This window comes from Centroberyx affinis, unplaced genomic scaffold (assembly GCF_046629955.1).
Source record: "Centroberyx affinis isolate AG114_WGS23_722 - 3 ecotype Tasmania unplaced genomic scaffold, CSIRO-AGI_Caff_v1 ptg002145l_1, whole genome shotgun sequence".
Classification (NCBI taxonomy): domain Eukaryota; kingdom Metazoa; phylum Chordata; class Actinopteri; order Beryciformes; family Berycidae; genus Centroberyx; species Centroberyx affinis.
In genome coordinates this window covers 13368-32892 of record NW_027280463.1, presented here as the reverse complement: position 1 = coordinate 32892, position 19525 = coordinate 13368, and the positions used below count along the sequence as shown (strand labels likewise).

The window sequence follows — 19525 nt, the reverse complement described above, 5'->3', positions numbered from 1 at the left end:
GAGAGAGAGAAAGAGAGAGAGAGAGAGAGAGAAGTTGTTTAGCTACCTTTCACTGTCTATCTCTCCGCTAGTCAAAAACCCTCTGGTATCACAATGCTACTATGAATGCATAACACATTATCAACAGGTGGCTTTACACACGTACACACATGAATGCACGAACACACACACAAACACACACACACACACACACACACACACAAAAGACTGTGTTATTTTCTGTTTGGTTCTAAAACACCGACAGCATGGAGGGTTTGTGCCAGAATCATAATTTCCAGCTAAATTACAGTTTCCTTCATTCACTGCTGAGTCAAAGTACAATATTTGGATTGTACTGTGATTACACACACAAATCTCACAGCATCTCGACACACAGATACACACACACACACACACACACACACACACACACACAGAGTGATCAAGATAGACAGGGAGATGAGACGTTATTGTATCAACAGATGATTAGCATCAAGGCCAGCATAAAGCCTTTTTCATGCTAGTCTTTCATTGCTGTCAGGGCATTATTCAGTCAGTGAATGGAGCGTGATCGCAGAGGATGACTGTGTAGGAGAGACAGTCAGACACTTGTCTCATCTACCCACTGTCTCGCTGGATGAGAAAAATCCCTCAGCTGGCATGAGTATGAGTGTGTGTGTGTGTGTGTGAGAGAGAGACTGAAAAAATATTACGGTCAGGTTTATAGGCATACTTTATAGAAATGGGGCGTCTTTATAGAGAATGTGTTGGTGCGTGCGTGGATGAGTGGGTGTCAATGATGATATCTCACGGAAGCTGACCAGTTGAACACACACACACACACACATGCACACACACTCTGCCCCACCGATGTGTTTTGGCACTGGACGGAGGAGCTGTTGAAGCGCAGGGCGGGGACTCGGTGCTCCACTCCCTGAATGGTGAGCAGACACTCGTACCCCCTCTGGCCAGACTGGGGCTGGGGGAGGTTCTTGGCCCGCAGGGTGATGGGCTTCACCACGTTGACCGGCACTAGGATCCTCTCTGCAGGCAGCAACTGGGGACACTCCTGGGAGAGGGAGAAAGACACAATGAAGGATGGTGAGGACCGTGGGACCACACAGAGGTTCTTATGCTGGTTTTGAACTGGATTACTTTTACTGGAGGATGTCCTGTAATGTCATTTTGAAGCACTATACTGTATGTGTACTGTAAATCCAGAGGATCGTTCAGACGGGATAAAGGATCTCTGTGATTTCCCTCAAATTACTGCTGGTAGCCTGGGAATAAAATGTCATGATCTACACTTATGATTATATGCACATGCTGGTCAGACAATCTGCTGCCAAAAACTGAATACATTTTTACATCATGGAGATGCCAATTCAATCTGGGTTGTTAATATTAGATGACCTGTGAGTTTGCTGAAAAACAGCAGGCAATTTGAACTGCTTTCAATTTTGACTTTCCGTACTTTTGGATGTGGCAAAGTCATATTGGATTAAAACTATGGATGCCATTGGCAATAATTACAATAACTGGACCTACCCCAGTAAAACTAATCAAATTCGAGTAAGGCTTTACTTTATTCTTGGTGACCTAGAGAACAGCTACATTTCCAAAAACTTTCAAGGTCGAGTTCTCTTTGAAATTACAGCGCATTTCAACATTATAATTAAACAATGAAATCAATTTGGAGACGCTGACAATGGCTGTTCACAATGCACCAAAATATTCCTGCAACCTGATTGACGTGCTGTAAACCTCCCAGAGAGTCATCAACACTCATCATCCCATCTCATCAAGTACCAGACAATCCACCACAACTTCACCTAATTTAATTGAATGACATCGCCACTTAACCATGCACCATTTTCTGTGTTTTAGTGCTGTTATTGGTGCTAGCTCCAGAGGTGGGATCAGCTAGTTGAGTCTCTATGGGTTATACAGTAGTGGTTAGACAGTCCTAGGACCCATTCACATTCACTGTGAGTGAAGGGCCAGCTCAATAGGCACTCCACTGTTACAGTCCACAGCAGGGGAGCATGAATGATACAATGAGAGAGACTTCTATACAGAAATTGATATGAACTCTCAGCTTGTATTTGTATGTGTGTGTGTGTTCATTCAGGTGATGATGCCATTGAAAGGCTAAAATGAAACAGGCCAATTTCTGATGAATACCTGCATTTGGAGTAATTAAGGGATGGAGAAAAAAAAAAAAAAAAAGAGAGAGAGAGAGAGAGAGAGAGAGAGAGATGTTATACTGATTTGTTCTTTCTTTTCTAAATGCAGTCACTTAGCAATTGGAGGTCTAAAATTAACAACCAATCAACTCAGGTGTGAGTAACTGGCTAAATATAGAGCACCTATGACTTCCCTGAAAGATGAAGATGAGAGGAAAGAAGAGGAGGGCAGGCCAGTAGAGGGGAGGAGAGGAGAGGAGAAGAGAGGAAAGAAGAGAAGAGAGGAAGAGTACAAAGAGGAGAGGAAGCATAAGGAAGAAAAGAGGAGTGACGAGTGAAAGAGAAAGAGGAGGAGGAAGGTAAAGGAGGGAGTAAACTGAGTACAGTACTTCCCTTAGTACTTTCGTACTTAGTACCGTTTCATGTCTTTACCGGAAAGTGGTGGATGGAGAGAGGGAGCAAAAGAGGGAAAATGAGTTAGAAAGAGGAACAAAAAAACACAGAAACAGAAAATACCATAAAGCACGCACGTCAGGAGGAGCTTTAGCATGTCAAAGAGGGAGAAGGAGAGAGGGTGAAAAGAAGGAGAGCAGATAAGGTGTCCCCCCGCATGGATGGAGCTGGGGGGGAGCGAAGCGTGGCGCACGTTGAACTGGCCGATAACACTTGTTTGAAGTTCATTAAAAGCCACTTGATTGGGTTAGGCTGAGTGACGGACCGGATGGCTGCGTGGTGAGAGAGAGGCGAACACTCCGTGACACTATTCACAAAGTCATTATAGATAAATGACGTACAGGGTGAGTGAGTGCAGCGGTGGAGGAGAGGGAGGAAGAGGTGGTGCACGCGTGTTTGCTCTTCCAAATCTCATTTTCCTAAGAATGCGGGGTCGTATTTGGAGAGGGAAAATGAGCGGGAGAGCAAAGAGAGATGCAATCCATTTTTAATCACATCTCCTCCAGTTAATATACTTGAACAATAGGGACAGTAAATTTGGTTTGGTTTGTGGCGACGAAGGCATGGCAAGCACTGAAGTATGACTTCACCCAGTGACTTCAGCTGAATCTTGGAGACACAGATGTGTACTGATAGTGGCATATGGTGATGAGGTGATGGTATTACACACACACACACAGCACACCTCAGTGCCACAAACGACAACTAGCCACAGAGCATCACAGCTAAGATGCATTATAGTCTTTGAAACCCTAAACCCATGTGGCTCACACCAAAACTTCACTCACTTGCACACAGACAAACACACACTGACATGTGAGCATACACCCACACACACACACACGCATGCACAAAGGGTAAACCACAGCCTTGGAATCCCATTACAGTGTGAGATAAACGCCACCAGTCAGAGCCAGACAGCATCTCTTGCATCATCTGCCTTTATGACAAGATGCCAGGGAGATGGAAAACTTTGAAATGCAGATTTCAACCACTGTTCACTACACACACAAACATCCATGCATATACACACAAACACGCACACACACACACACAAACCTTCAGTAAAACCTCCCACAATTCACTTTACAGCACTGACATCACAGTAAATTTTATTTTTACAGCTATGCTCCAAATAAATACCCATTCGTGTAGCCTCAGGTAAATAAACTGACAGTCACACATACACACATATACGGTTTTTCACACACACAAACACACACAGGCACTGGCTACACACACTGATTTATTTACAGTTCACCTATAAACCAGTGTTGTCAGCCCTGTAATCCTGAAGCGGACTTCTCTACTGTCACACACACACAACCACACATCAAAGTTGCCAGGAATACAACCAGTCTCTCCTCATTCCTGTTTAACATTACAAACTTCTTGATTCTTACCATTTTATAAGCTCCGGAAGATCACAGTGATCGTCACCAGCTGTCCCCGAGGCCAAGTGGGCTCTCAGTGGTTTGGAAAGAGACACTAGTGCTGGTGGTGTTGGAGTTGATGCTGGCTGTCCACTATTCAGATTTATATCAACATTAAGCAGATCTAATGTCCGTGTGTTTATTGCTCACTCCCTCTAACCCCAACAACGGAGGCGTGATAAATAACAGATATACTGTAGGAGCAAATGCAAATACCCACACAGACACAGACATACACACAAACCACACACACCTAATACAAACCCTCATAAATACACAGAGACACAAATCAAAGTTAAAAAAAAAGCAAGGGGAAAGAAAATGGGAGAGGAAGTTTGTCAATCAATCAATCAATTAGGTCGTCCTCGGAGGAGCCCTCCAGCGGCGTTTCCACTCATCTCGATCCTCCATGCATCTGGCTAGCTTGCCAGTACTTTCTGCCCCTGCATCTTTCTTCAGTATGTCCACGTACGTTGATCGATGCCCGTGTGTTGGCTCCCACAGCACCAGCTTGCTGGCTGGGAGCTCCCGGTGTCTCTGGCAGTGACCGGCTAGCCTCATTCTCCTGGATGCTATCTTCTCACTCAACCTTGGTAACCCCCCATACAGATGCTTGTTGGTAATGTGCTCGTTCTGGTCGATGTTTAGTACTGCTCGAAGCATTCTGGTGTAGCACCCATCCAGGGACTTCTGCAGGGTGGGCTTCAGGGTCCAGCATTCACAGCCATATAGGAGAACGGACTCTACTGTCTCAGAGAAGAAGCTGAGCTTATATGTCGGGGGAGGTTGGAGTTCCACACACTGGTCATGCCATTCAGAGCCTTCCATGCAAGCGCCTTCCTCACTTTAAGGTCTTGCTCTGACGAGTTGACCCATGAGCCCGGGTATTTGAAGTCATTGACTTCTTTCAGAGCAATGCCTCCTGTTGTCGTTAGAGGTGGATGGTCCTGGAGGATGTTGTAGGTGATAACCTCGGTTTTCTTGGCATTTAGCCTTCTCTCTCAAGTGGGGGTCGATGGCGCACCGTATCCGGTTTAGTATCATGCGGTTGTACATCTTTGCAATGATACATGTCAGACTGATGCCGCGGTAGTTGTCTGGTTTCGAGAGATCTCCAGATTTAGACACTGGGATGATGTTAGAGAGAGACCACATATCAGGCTTGTTGTTTTTCATCAGAGCAAGGTTGCAAATCTCGATCAGGATGATGTCATCAAGATCGCAATTCTTAAAGACCTCTGGGGGAATACCGTCCGGCCCAGCACTTTCCCCTGCTTCAGAGTGGATTTCACTCTGGCGAACTCCCTGGCTGTAAAGGGACCATCATCAATATTGAGATTTGTAAGGACTGCAGGTATCTCTTCCTCAGCTCCATCCACTGTCAGGTGTGTGCCTAGGAGATTCCGGAAGTGGGTGAACCAGGAGGTCACCCTCTCTTCCGGGCTGCTACCTGCAACCTGTCCATCCTTTGACCTTTTGCGCCCACACATCTCATTTATGACCCTCCATGACTCCCCATACTGTTGTTCGCCCTGAGCTGCCTCCACTCTCCGAACCCTTCCCATCAGCTCCTCCCCCTTGATCTTGCCGTATGTATTGAAGAGAAGCTGTTTGGCCTCATTCAATACCTCACGATTCTCCGGGGTCCGCTCATGATCGAAGCTTCGGCGTGCATCCTCCACTTTTTCACGTGCTACCACGACCTCCGGATGCTTGGCCCTCGGGGAGATTCTGATCTTCTCCATCACCGGCACACACATCCTAGTCGCCTCCGCATTCGCAGTGACAAACCGCCCGTACTTTGCATTAGGCTCCTCCTCCGCACCCAGTAGCTGAAACCGATTTCTTACCTCCGCTGTGTATCTGGCTTGATGGTCAGGACTTGTCGAGAACGCCTTCCAGTCATATCGGATCCTCGGGCTTGGCTTGGGGACCTCAGGCTCAGTCGCACCCTCATGGAAGCCACTCGATGATCAGAGCCCACAGAGTTGAACGTGCTGTAAGGTTCAGCGTTCAGGATAGTTCCTCCACCTGTGCCTTACCAGTATGTAGTCCAGCTGACGTAACATACTGGTAGCCCGGTCCTGGAAGGTCCATCTTTTGCCCATTCTTTTCCAGAACAGGATGTTCGCAGCTAGTAGCTCGTGTTCCATGAGTAGGGCAGCAAGATATTCGCCATTGTGGTTAGTGGTGTCGTGGTACGTGAAGGGTGCGTCCTCTGGTCCGAGCCTCGCATTGAAGTCACACATGAAGATTGTGCACCGTCATTTTGTGGAACACCCTCTCTCTCTCTCTCTCTCTCTCTCACACACACACACAAACTCTTCTAAACCCCCCCCACCCCCCACCCTCCTCAATTTTTCTAAGTATCCCATCGTCTTCTCTCTATCAGCACTCCATACCGTTGAGTGATGCCGAGTGGTAGCGCTGGCAGCTTTATGACCCCCAGTGATTGACTCCTGCCATAACAGAGACTGTGGAGGAGAGGAGGAGAGGAGAGCCTATGATGCCCTTATAAAAACTTTGCTCTGTTTGAGAAAGCTACTAATCAGTCGAGGTTAATATATTTTTCCGAGCTGAAGGGAGGGAGGGAGAGAGAGCTGATTGAACAGAAGGAGGCAAGAGAGACCACAAGGTATTCTTTACATGGGAAAGTGTGTGTGTGTGTGTGAGTGATGTGAGGCTCAGTGATAGCCCTGTAGTCAAGTAATCAAGGACCTGCACTAGAAAGAGAAAAGTACCTGTCAATAGCATGACTCATCACAACCACATAATAAGCCCTGACTACTAAAAAACCAAGTCGGCGTCTGTCTTTACTGTCTATATAATTATCCTTCATTCTTGTTCGTCCTCTCTCCATCAGTGACTCATTGTTTTCCCTGACCTCCTCTCCGATTCTCTCTCCTCCTCTCGCTCTATCTCTCTCACTATCCAGCCCCTGTTGCTCTTTCCATCTATCTCGCTGACCCTCTCTCTCTTTCTCTGTCACCAACTCCCTCTCACTGATTGTCTCTCCCTTCTCTTTTCCCCGTCTTTCTTTTCTTCTTGGGGACCTACTTAGATCTGATAATTAAGGACCAGTGGGAGGTGTGAAGGGTGGAGAGAGAGGGCGAGTGACAAGAGAGTAGGAAGCTGGGAGGGGGAACTGTGAATGTAAAAGCCCCTGGCATAGTTTGAAGGGATGGAGGGAGGGGAGGAGAGAGAGAGAGAGAGAGAGAGAGAAGCCCATAATTAGATCAGTGTAAGGTGTGAAAATGAAGAGAATCTTAAGTTTTCCCACACACACCCCTACACCTTGTGGTTGATTATCAAGTCCTCCCTTCGACTGGCCTCTGTTTTATCATCTCCCACACGGCCTCGGGCAAAGACACACTCTCTCTCCCGCTCTCTCTTCACCCTCCCTCCTTCCCTGCCTCTCTCTCTCTCTCTCTGTCTCGGTCCCATCCCTCCATTCATCCCTCACCTTAATGTCTTTTCAAATCCCTCTTCACTGTCTCCCCCCCTTTTTGGCTTTCTCTCCCTGTACCTCTGTCCTTCCTCTTAAGCAAAGTCCATCTTATGGGCTGATTCAATGGCATTATGAGGCCTCTCTCTCTTTCACTATGTCTGTCAATATCTCCTTTCTGCCATTTCCCTCCCTCTCTCTGTGCCATTTGCTTCCATTCTCAATTTCTTTTCACGCCGCAAACACTCACGGACAATCTTTTCCCTCCTCGACAGTCAGTGCCTGCGCATGACATTGATTTGTCTATGAATCAAACTCAAGCACCTCTTTCAAAGGTTCCTGTCTGTTATTGGCATCTAACGGCTATTGCCACTGTCATTTAGCTTCCTTAATAGTATTATCCGGATCACTTGATCAATATGCTCCTGGCTAACAAACTCCCAAGCTTTGATCAACACAGCTGGGAGGAGAAGAGCCTAATGTCAGGGATATATATATGCTGAGGGGTATTGATATATATTCAGTATCATTAATCCATATTTTATGGGTTTTCTGTATTTCCCTAAGGGATGAATGTGTTACGGAGAGGCTTGGCAAGAGAGAGGAAGAAAGGGAAGGATCCTGCCATAGTTTTGATCAGACAAAGAGACAGACAGTGTCCTCAGTTTCATCAGATGCCTTGGGTGTGAGTTTGTGTGTGCTTTGGGGGTGCAGTCAGAAAAAGCGCTAAATACACAAGTAAGCAAATGATGTTTATCGGGTAAACAAGCACAGCCTATTCATATTAAAATCAATGGGGCAGTTGTGGTGGTGAATAACTTTCGACTATTTATTCAGTGTAACCAACTGAAGTCCTTAATCGTCCAAACATGCATGTCCATTGTTGATGAGGCTCATCTGAATGCCTAAGTCCTTGAGATATGTGGAGGGCAGACAGGGACGTGGCCTTGGCTAATGTGCCAACACGCCAACGTCTGATCCGCCTGCCCGCACCCCTCTTGGTATCAATAAAAAGACGGCCATCATTCGCCCGGGCCTGGCTTTAACTCTGTCCTGCCATGCATACTAACAACAGGCTCAACTAGTAGGAGGCTTTGCCTGGCCTCGATCATTAGCATAGCATTAAGAGATTATTCAGATCACTTCCTGAAATCCCTTAATTGTAATAGTACACAAAAATTCATCTGAATAGGGGTCGCAAAGAGAGGCCATCCTATTTCACCAAGCAAAGTTGACTTGTTGCCTGATATGGAGTTTGGGAATGGGAGATTGTGGGTTTTGTAAGCGTGTGCCTGTGCATGTTCATATAAGCATGCTTGTGTCATTAAATCACAACAGCCCAAATTCGGCAGCCAATACCTGCCCTTGGATCCGAGGGGTTAATTAAAAGCAAATTAAAACTCATTAAGCCTGCAAAACACCTGCTTTTCAGAAACAACATGTCAAACAGAAAAACACCCACCAAAAAGGGATGTCATTAATGTGCTAATGCCAAATCCCCCTCACTCTATTTGTGGTTTTCTTTTAGTCAGCGACACAATAGGAGAGGATTCGAACATTATTATCCTCAGTCAATATTGACCACCAATGCCTGAGTTAATTGGAAAAGTAAACCTGCAAAGACTCGGGCCCGGGCTTGGCTAAGCAGAAGGTTCAAAGGGATAATGAAAACACAGGAAAAAGAAAATAATATCGTCTGCGCCGGTTGAATGGCTCGGGGGAAACACGGGCAGAATAACACAATTGAGAGCAGACTGCTCATCAAAGGAGGCAATCTGGCTAAGCTTGTCCCTGCCCGTCGTGCGGCGTCTGCCAACCCAGACATGAGCACCAGTGATCTTCATCATGGCTCACCTCAGGCTAGGATTAACAGGCCACTAACTCCCTGTAAACCCCTCCCCCTGAAAACTACCTCCAGTCAGCAGGGTACGGGCAGGCATACTGTAGACAGTCAGACATATACACACACATTGATACACACACTGTACCCATTGATGCACCCGTTATACAGTGGTTACACACACACACACATATATGCCAGCCCCACCTCTCTACCTCCTCGCACTGCCCTGAGGGCCGCCGCTGTGCCAGGGACATTGAACCTGATTGAGCTCTCTCTCATCGGACTAGAAAAAAAAGAGGAGTGTGTGTGGTGGTGGTGGGGGGGGGTGAGGTGGGGCGAACAGAAAGAGAAAAGAGGCGGGGAGACACAGAGATGTACCCCATCCAGTGAGTGGCTTGTCCTCTGCAGCCGAGCAGCCTAATTACAGTGGGCTCTGCTTCGACGGGAATAGGACCGGCTGCCAATACTATTGATAATTCACACAGACTAAGCTGTCGCAGGGAATAGGGATGGGCGAGAGGAAATGGCTCCGTTTTATTAGCTTCCACGGCCCTTTGATGTGCAGTCAAGAGCGAGACATGCCAAGAGACGCGTGCCAGATGGAAGCGCTGCAGTTGAAAGGTGTCTCTCAATCCTTTTAATACAACTCCTTTCGTATGTGGAACCTAGAATGATAGTTATTAGTCTCACGTAGCCAAACATTTCTGCTCAATTTGTTTCGCTTCGTTTTATCACTGCGCCAGCCCATAAGAAATGTCTGGCTGAAGCTTGGCGGCAATAAAAAGTAGAGGTTTCAGGGACGCTGTCTTCGTGGGATAGAGTTTGATTGTCTTTGTACCCACAAGGGACACGGAGAATGATTGTGTGAGATTTGAGGACTAAATTGTGGGTGCTGCAAAGGGATGAACCAAATACAGCAGAAATAGAATTCACCAGTCCATTAAATGTCCACTGAGTAAGAGTAGATATCTGTAGACTTCTGATTATCAAAACAGGTGTGTGTCTGTATTATATTAATAGCTGAGATGATGCAGTTCTTCTGTTTCTTCACTTCAAAATCATTAACTAGTAATTCAAAAGAAGAAAATGGAGTCCCAAAGCATTTCATATCCAAAACAGTGGGTCAAGGAGAAATCACATTCACCCTGACCTCTGGCCCTGGCTGGAGACTCACCTCAGGCTTCTTGACTCGTCCCTCCTGGAAGGAGCATGTGCGCGGGTCGTGGGTACAGTCATGTCTGTATTTACACCAGTGGCACTGGTAGGGACTGCTCACACATGACAGACATCTGTATGGAGAAGGAGAAGGAGGGGATGGAGCAGGAGGAGACGGAAGAGGAGGTGGTATTGAATGAGAATTGCACTACAGCAAAATACACTAGAGAAAAGAAACCCGATATCGCCGCTAGAAATTTATGACTTGAAATGTCCAGGGACAGTGACATGGAATGACTACAAATTTTACCTCTGGTGAAATGCATATGTCTATGTGTCTCAGAGGTATATGAAAACAATCTTGATTATACTGTGTGTAAAATGGTAATTGGAGAGTTTTTAAAAGACTTACGACTTGTGAACGCTACAGTTGTAGAAGACAAAACTGGTATTCGCAAAAGCCAGGCCCGTCTCCTTAGACTTGAGATAGAGCTGGACGATCTGGTGGTCACCTGGAGAAAACAGTGATCACAGTCAGTTTGATTTTTTTTCATTTCTGTACACAGAGGAAGACAGAATGCACTGCAGTCAGGAAAGAAGCAAGACAGTGCAAGGCAAACAGAAAAAGAGTGAGAGAGAAAGAGAGATAATTATTTTTACTTGTTACATATGCCTCATTTGGTGAAACAATTTTGGACAGGTTCGTTCAGCTTTGGAAGCAAATTGGAGAAATAAAACAGAATTGAACTGTATTATAATGCCAGTATTAACCTGTGTTACAATAGTAGCATGTCACAACTACTTTTCCACTGCAAGCAATGGGAAGACACATTTAAAGAATGAATGCCTTTATGATATAAAGGAGTAAAAAAATAAAAAATTTATTCACTCATTCACATATCCTCTTTCAGTGTCTAGTCACATTAGATTTTTCCATGAACAAAGATGACAGCACTGCTTTGAGCCACAGGTGCTCAGCCTGTTGCAGAGGCAGAGGCAGTTTCTTAAGAGAGAGGGAGAGCAGGAGGGTTTTGTTGGGTTAAGTCTCCCTATCCTGCCGCCCTGCAAGAGACAATAAAAGTTGGTGCGCACGCAATCCCCTTGGGTTAGAAAATATTCCCCAAGAAAGTCTTTGAGAGCGTCTTTGACAAGGTAAAGGGGGAAGGAGATGAAAAAGAATCTGTGTGTGCGTGTGTGCGTGTGTGTGTGTGTGTGTGCGCCTCATCCGTATTTGGTGTGTCCTTTTGTCTGGCCCTAATGAAGGAGTTCATGTTTAATTCAACAGCACATCCACACATCTAACTGCTCTCTCTCTCTCTCTTGTCCCCTCTCTATCTCTATACACAGCTCTCTTTTCGCTCCCTTCCGCCCTCTCTCTCCTCCTTCTCCCCCGTGTCTCTCTCCATCTCTCTAACAAAGAAGGAATCATTCATCAATCACTGTAAAGCGCCGCCGACAACGGATCTGTCCTAATTAGGCCACCTAAATGTTACCTTGAAGCCTGCTAACACTATCTATCCCTCCCTCTCTCATCACCCCGTCTCTCTCTTTCCCTTCTTTTCTCTCTCGCCCTCACCCATACTGAGACTAATGAGTACTGGTAAAAATGGGGGATCAAAGTGCCAAATGTAGGCAAAAATGGGGGAATTTTCCTACCTGAAATAGGGAGAGGATGTAAGTGTGTGAGTCAGACAGACAGAGAAAGGCTGTGTTATTTGTGTGTGTTTGAGGTTATGTTTGTACACATGCATGTTTGCATTACTGCAGAATCACCAGCTTTACATGCGGCAGACATGACGAACACTGAACAAATGTTTTTAATTCCCCAAAGCCCCCTCAGGCTCTCTATCAGCCTCACATCTGTAAATGTGTGCTGTCTGTCTGTAAATTGCTTTATTACAGTGCTACAGTGTGTGTGTGTGTGTGTGTGTGTGTGTGTGCGTGTGTGTTGTATGAATGAGTGTATATGTGAGTGTACGTGCGTGCAAGTGTGCTTGTGCTTATGTATGCTTGTGCTTGTGTGTGTGTGCATGCACTGTATAAATGAAGGTATATGTGAGTGTGTGTGTGTGTGCATGTGTGTACGGCTGAGCCCAGCAGGTCTCTCCAGCACCGTAATTTCATGGTGGCCTGCTCACCCCCTCTCCCTCCACTCCAGTCTATACAGCTATCATTATTCACGCAGTGCTTCATACACACTTGCCACAAGCTACTGGTCCAAGCCACAATACCAGCCATCTATTAATTCACCTCATGTATGGTTTCTGGCTCCAGTATCAAGAACATTCTCAGTGGAATTCATTTAAATATTTTCATGTGAAGTGTGTGTATTGTTTTCTTCGTCTGGAATTTGGATTGAAGTAGTGGAGGGGCCCAGCAAAAACAATATGATAGAGAGCAGTGTGGGGCTAAACACAGAAGCTTAACAAGCATCAGTGAGCATCTGTATGATATTTGTAAAGTTCGAGCATTGTGGATTGGATCTCTTTCTTTTTTCTCCCCACTTTCTCTCTGTCTTTCCATTCATTATTCATTTTTTTCTATTTTTTGTGGAAGTATGGCATCTTCATTATCTCAACATGAGGACACATCAGGGCTTGGCGATGAAGGATTGCGTGCCCGGGGACAGGCCTGCCCAGATGGGAGCATTGTTAAATTAGACTGGGCTTAGCCAACCACGGAGAACAGAGGAGGAGAAGAGCGAGGGAATTAGAAAGACAGAAAAAAAAAGAAGCAAGTCTTTCCCCCCCCCTCTCTTCTTGTGGAATGAATATTGTCAGAAATGTTTTATCTTTTCCTCTCTTGAAAGCGATGAAAGCGGTGACACTGTCTGAGGGGACCATGTCATCTCCTAGCTCTAAATTAGCTGAAATGCTGTAGAAAGAAGTCCCGGTTGAGTGGAATGATACACCCCATCCTGCACTGGGGTTAACCGGGGTCCCATAACTCCTTCTGGTGCGCATCCACTTTGAGTGAGGGTGGTAAATAAATCCCTCAGCAGTGTAAAGACTAATGTTCATTCAACGTTCATTCAATTACTAAACATGTCCTAGGGCAATGCTCCAAGGCCTGCTGAGCTACTGATGGCAACAGGAAAACAAAAACACTCAAACACTCGTAACCCCAGGCCAATAAATGGCACGCTTCTGACTGAGGGGGGAACATCCAGATGAATGTGTGCTTCAGACAAGTATGTTTCTGTTCCAACATGTGTCATATGAGTGGCAAGCAAGTGGACTCCGGCAATGGTTAAATTTAAAGTGACACTCTGATCATATAGTCACATTTTCCTCAGTTGACTCCATAATGATAGTAATACTGAGTAACTGAGTAAAACCATGGATGGTGGAGTTAACAGTATACCCACCTAGTCTCAAATCCCTGTTTTTATACAGGAAAGGACTGATCTGGGTTCCCGTCCTTACCTTTGTCGACAATGATACGTGGCACCTCCTTCTCGGCGGGGGAGAAGCACTTGATGCGGTTTCCCTCCACCAGGCCGTCCATCTCAGCCAGGTCCTCAAAGGTGCAGTTGACGCCCGCAGAAAGTTCTGGGACATTGTGGGCCTCCAACACCAACTGAAGAGAGGGAAAGACGGAAAGGGGGAGTTTAATACTGTCAGTATGCTCCTCAGTATTATACTTGTGAAATATCCGCTGTGGGATCATTGCATGGGCTGATATAGTGATGACAAAAGAATAATAAACTGCTGAAAGTGGGCAACTGTTAAGTAAATATGAAAATCTGTGTCATCAAAAGCTTTGACACTGCGGGGATCCAGCGCCAGCTAGAGACACAAAAGAGAGGGAGGAAATGAGCTGCAATGGCCTCCCATTTATAACAAGATACCAGGAGACGTCACACAGTGATTCAGCAATTCACAATATTACTGCTGAACTATGATGAAGTGTCTTTTATAGCTGCAATTGATGAGATGGACATCTTAGATCTGGCCCCCAACTGTTATTATACGACTACAGTGTTCGAGTCTGTGCGCACTAAACATTTGTTTGTGAGTCAATATGGGCTTTGCATATGACTGTAACACAATGTGGCTGAGCAGAGACACAGCTGCAAATTCTGTACAGAGCAAAGAGCCATCTGCAGTGCGGTCAGTTGCCAAAGGGACTACTGAGGGACTCTTGAACGAGAGGTCAGTATCTGAACAGGCATCAGATGCATCCTGCCCAGAAGTCCAATTACAACACTCTGACCTATTACTGCATGCTGACATGAATGTCTATGGATAGGAAGAGACAGAGAGGTGAGAGAGGGAGAGGAGAGGGGAGAGGGAGAGGGAGAGAGAGAGAGAGAGAGAGAGAGAACGGCAGGAGCAATGACACAAGAGGTAGAGAGAGGCAGCTTGAATTAGTATTGTATTATGGTCTTCATAAAAGTTCACTGCCCTTCTGGCCACCTCCCACAATGCCTTGTGGCTTTGCGGGGCCATGTGGATTTCACATCCCACGCCAACGTGCATATGTGTCCTGACACCCTGTCTGAGAGAAAGAAATGGTGGAAAGAGAGAGGCGAGGGAGGTGGAGGAGAGAAGGGTGAGAAGAGATGGTGCAGTCCAATTAAATATAGATGGCTGGAACAAAGTAAGGGATGAAAAGAGAGAGACTAGGGACTAGGGGGGGAGAGAGGAAGCAGGGAGAGCGAGGTGGAGAATGAGACAGTGAAGAATGGAGGTGAGGAGAAAAGGGCAGACGTACAGGCTGCTGGACAGAGAGGGATAAGAGGAATCTCTGGGAAACAAAGAATGCAGATTTTCCCTCTTCTCTTGAAAACGCTGTGTAAGCTCTCTCTCTCTCTCCCTCTGCAAAAACTTTTCTGACTTCAGGTAGAGTAGGAGGAAAAAGAAAAAAAAAAGCATTCTCCTTGAATGAGGAGGAAAAAACACGAGCGTTGGAGAGGCAGGTGGAGTGGGGTCAAGACCAAAATATACATATTGATGGAAACGCGTGTCTGCAGTGGGCCTTGGTCTGGGCATTGATTTGAGGCGCAGTCCATAGTACACTTGTGATGCGCTGCTGAAAGCTGCTTCAGCGGCAGAGAAGGGCTGACCTGTGCTGTTTTTATATTGCTGTTTAATGAAAAGACGGCGGCGCCGGTGTGAACAGATACAGAGCTTCCCATATAAGATGGACAATACATGACCGGGGCTTCTGTCTCTCACACAACCTCTCCCTTACTCGCTCGCCCACTCTCCCTCTTCTTCTTTCACTTTAATTTATTTTTCCTTTTAAGGAGGGAATACAGCTAGCCTAGAGTTTCCTCAATTACATTTGGAGCAGTCACGGCCTTGCCTTCGCCACAGCAGGGCTTCATGAATATGAAAATAACCCGGCGCTCATGTTAACAGAAACACACAAACACCACACACACACGGAGCGCGCACACCCACACACACAAATGTCGTCCTCTAGTCTATAACACACCATATCTAATGCAGAGGATATGTGATGATGGGTTGTTTGTGTTGCCATGGTGAAATAAAAAAGAACACCTTTGCCTCAAACATTTGGTGTGAATTTATTCAAACGCAGCTAGTTCCCTGCCACATCTTTTGTTACAAACACAGATAAGAGAGATAAGTTCAGTCGACTCCATCCTTATATCTACCCTATATTATCTATTCTGAAATGAACCACTGCACTGACATGCTAGGCCTATAAATATCAATGCACATACTCACGCACAAAGGTTTTGCTCATAGGGTGGATCTGCAGATTGACTTTATGTTATACTCTACAGTGTACATGCTGATAAATGGTAAAATTATAATAATTTCACCAGAAAGAAGAGATCCTATTATGATCCAGTCATGGCTTTGTCTTAATATACTGTTAGACTCTTATGATGCCATGAGTAAATCATTTGGAAAAAAAATATACATATATATACATGTATATCTATATTTGAGTTTGGAGCTGTAGGCGTGGAGTTGTAGCTATTGATTTAACACTTTAAAGAAAAAGATACTTTAGGAAACAGACACACAAAGAAAAAATATGTATAGGTATTGACCTATGTACTTTCCACCTGAAGCTTATAACAGAACAAACATCAAGGGAACAAGCAAACAAGAACAAGAGGAAATAAAAATGAAAACATACGAGGAGCAAAATAATGTCTTTTTCCGAGAAAGTGACTAATTTCAATAGCTGAATGTCTCTCTGTTTCTCTAGAGAAGGCTCTGGTTTATCTTCTCAAACAAATATTTAATAAACACAAAGGTCAAGGAGGGGCCCCTATCTGTCTGCCAGAAGCCTCTGCCCGCAATCAACTGGAGGGATGTGTGGCATAGCCTTTGGGTAATGCCCGCTCGCTGGGAAAAGTTAAACGCTCTCCAAAGGCTCAGGCTTGAGGCAGAGCACAGACAGACACACACACAAACACACACACTCCATGAATATCATTAGAGCGATGCAGAGGTGTATGTTGGAAAATCAACCCCTCTTGTGTGACCCGCAGAGCTGCTGAAGGGAGCAACGGGGATGGAGGATAGTCATCCAGGCTTGACCTTAGAAAATCATATTGGATATTTATGCACTTGGCCTCTGAGATTAAAAGCCATTTCCAAACGTCCATTAAATAGGAAATGGAATTGAAATGCGACAGCACTGAGGGGTCAGTGGGATTTTCATAACATTCAGTGTTATGGCCTTTAAAATATAGTATCTTTCAATACTGTACGCAATGAAGATACGGTAGCAACACTTACAGTATTTTGTCAGGCCAACACACGCACTGATCTGAAGCAGTTTTTGAAAAATCTAGGTTTTAGAAGCTATAGAACAGGGTGATGAGCAACAAACAAGAACAATAGAACAAAAGTATGATGTGTTCAGACACTGCCAGTCCTCTCCAGAACCAGCAGTAACATGACACACACACATGTTGACACACACCTACCCACACACGCACAACAGCCCTACTGTTCATGTCCCAATGAGTATGTTTGTTCTCTAATCCAGTGTTTCCCAATCCAGTCCTAAAGTAACCCCTGTCCTACAGGTTTTTGTTTCAGCGCTACTCTTGCACACCTGATCCAATTAAGGGCTTACTGCTGATTGGTTGAGCAGTAGAAAAGGCTCTACTTCAACATGGCTAGCATGAAAAGATTGGAACAAGTAAAAACTTGCAGGACAGAGGTTACTTGAGGTCTGGCTGAGAAACACTGCTCTAATCTCGGTGGGGTGGAATGTGGGGTTACGCAGGGATAAAAACAGGAAAGGCCACGGGTCTGTCTTTGATGAATTTCACTGACACCAGAGCACTCTGGGGGGAGTGTGCACAAACCCACAGACAGACACGCACACACAGACAAACACACACACACACAAGCTAAATCAGCTGACAGCACATGGTCATTAGTTTGAGTCCTGTATATAGCAACGTAACTCAGTGAAAATGAGTTTGCACCTGTATTCTATCACATGCTCTTTCATCTTAACAGATATATGAGTGTAAATGCAGAATCTGTGCACTCTGCTAGAACCAGGGGTAACAAAATGATGACCCAACAACTATAACAAAACTTTGTATTTCTTCAGTTTCAGAGGTGCATCTCTTTGCCCCACTGAATCACAGCTCCATGCACACTAATCAGTAGAGTCTAACAAGCAATAACAATTAACAATTTTGGCAGCTGTTTTAGAATGTCCAGGACAAAAAACAAGTGCTGCGAGTAGCTGCCAACAATCACAGAAAAAACACACTGAGCTAAAACTGTTGGCTCTTAATGATTGTTGACATTTGTTGGGTCAGTATTTAGAGGACTGTGACTTTTGTTCAGGATTTGAAGGATGCAAGTTGGCATGCAGTAAAATGATGTAACGCAGGATTGTAGAATTAACACTGACATGCTTCTACTACTAATCAGTATCTTGGGGATAATTATATTGCACTGATTATGAATTATACTTTAGAGTGTAATATTGTCAATCTGCCAAAATAATTTTTGTCTCACTAACACATTCAGCGTTGACTACAGTGCAATGAGCAGACAATTTCAAATGAGGATGATTTTCTAGCTTCATGAGGGAACTATACAGGCCACTTGAGAATTCCCACTGTTTACTGCAATATGGCTGCAGTAAAACAAGCGCTTGCTGCATTGCTTCTTCCTTGTTGACAGAAAAATGATCAGATTATGTGCAATTCAAATTTTGATTACTTTTCACTTACTTTTCCTGAGGGCACAAGAAAGTGGCATGATTATAAAATAATAAAAACGATGGGGTAATGCCAACTCCCTTCTACTTCACAACATTTGAAAAAGAAAAGCTTTAACAGTAATGCAGGATAGATGAAGAATAAATGCACAATGGCCGCCATTGTATATCTAGTCAATTTTTGTTGTTTCATTGTTTATTTTTTTGTAGATCAGGAGTAGTGTGTGTTTTTATCCACTCACCGTGACACTAAACTGGGACACAGAGATGTTGTTTGGGTGGACACTGAGGCGCACACACTGCTTGATGTCTGATGCAAAGCGCCGGGGCTCCGATGAGCGCTCGCATTTCTCCTTTCTGGTGCACCTGGAAAACACACACAAGAGGGGGGGTGTTATTCACTGTTCACACACACGCACACACGCACACACACACACACCCTCCTTCTCCCTCCCTAGTAACCTGACCAGGGCTTACCCCTTTCCACCTGTTGGCACCTGGGAAAAAGAGAATGTCCCGTCGCTCCCTGACAGAGGGAGGTAGACACATTTATCATATTTCTCCTCCGGCAGTGCAGTGGCTACACCAGCCATTGAATGGAAACCTATTCTCCAGGGGCTGGGAGCAGTAGCATTTAAAACAATGGTTGCTCTATATGTGGAAGTGGAGCCGGTCCGTTGGGAAGGGGGCAGGCCTCGTCTTTGTAAAACTGCCTTAATGACTGGCATTCATGGGCAGTGCCAAGTGCAGGTGGAGAGTGGATGTTGGTGGGGGGTAGGGATGAATTCCTCCCCTCCTTTAATACCAGACCAGGTGGTCTAATCCACTCCATTACAGCGGTGTGGAGGAC

At 45.3% G+C, this 19525-nt stretch overlaps 1 protein-coding gene across 1 annotated transcript in view; it reads right to left on the bottom strand.

Annotated features, from left to right (window-relative positions):
* Positions 1-19268, bottom strand: part of LOC139654726 (plexin-A4-like) — a gene marked incomplete at its 3' end in the record, with an annotated part of 53384 nt that extends 34116 nt beyond the window's left edge. Inside the window, exons 1-6 of the mRNA XM_071531875.1 lie at positions 19153-19268; positions 18918-19041; positions 13920-14073; positions 10907-11006; positions 10514-10628; positions 848-1048 (exon numbers count right to left, since the gene is read on the bottom strand). Coding sequence (XP_071387976.1) covers positions 848-1048; positions 10514-10628; positions 10907-11006; positions 13920-14073; positions 18918-19041; positions 19153-19268 — 810 coding nt within the window. The remainder of the gene's footprint in view (positions 1-847; positions 1049-10513; positions 10629-10906; positions 11007-13919; positions 14074-18917; positions 19042-19152) is intronic.
* Positions 19269-19525: the final 257 nt, after the last annotated feature.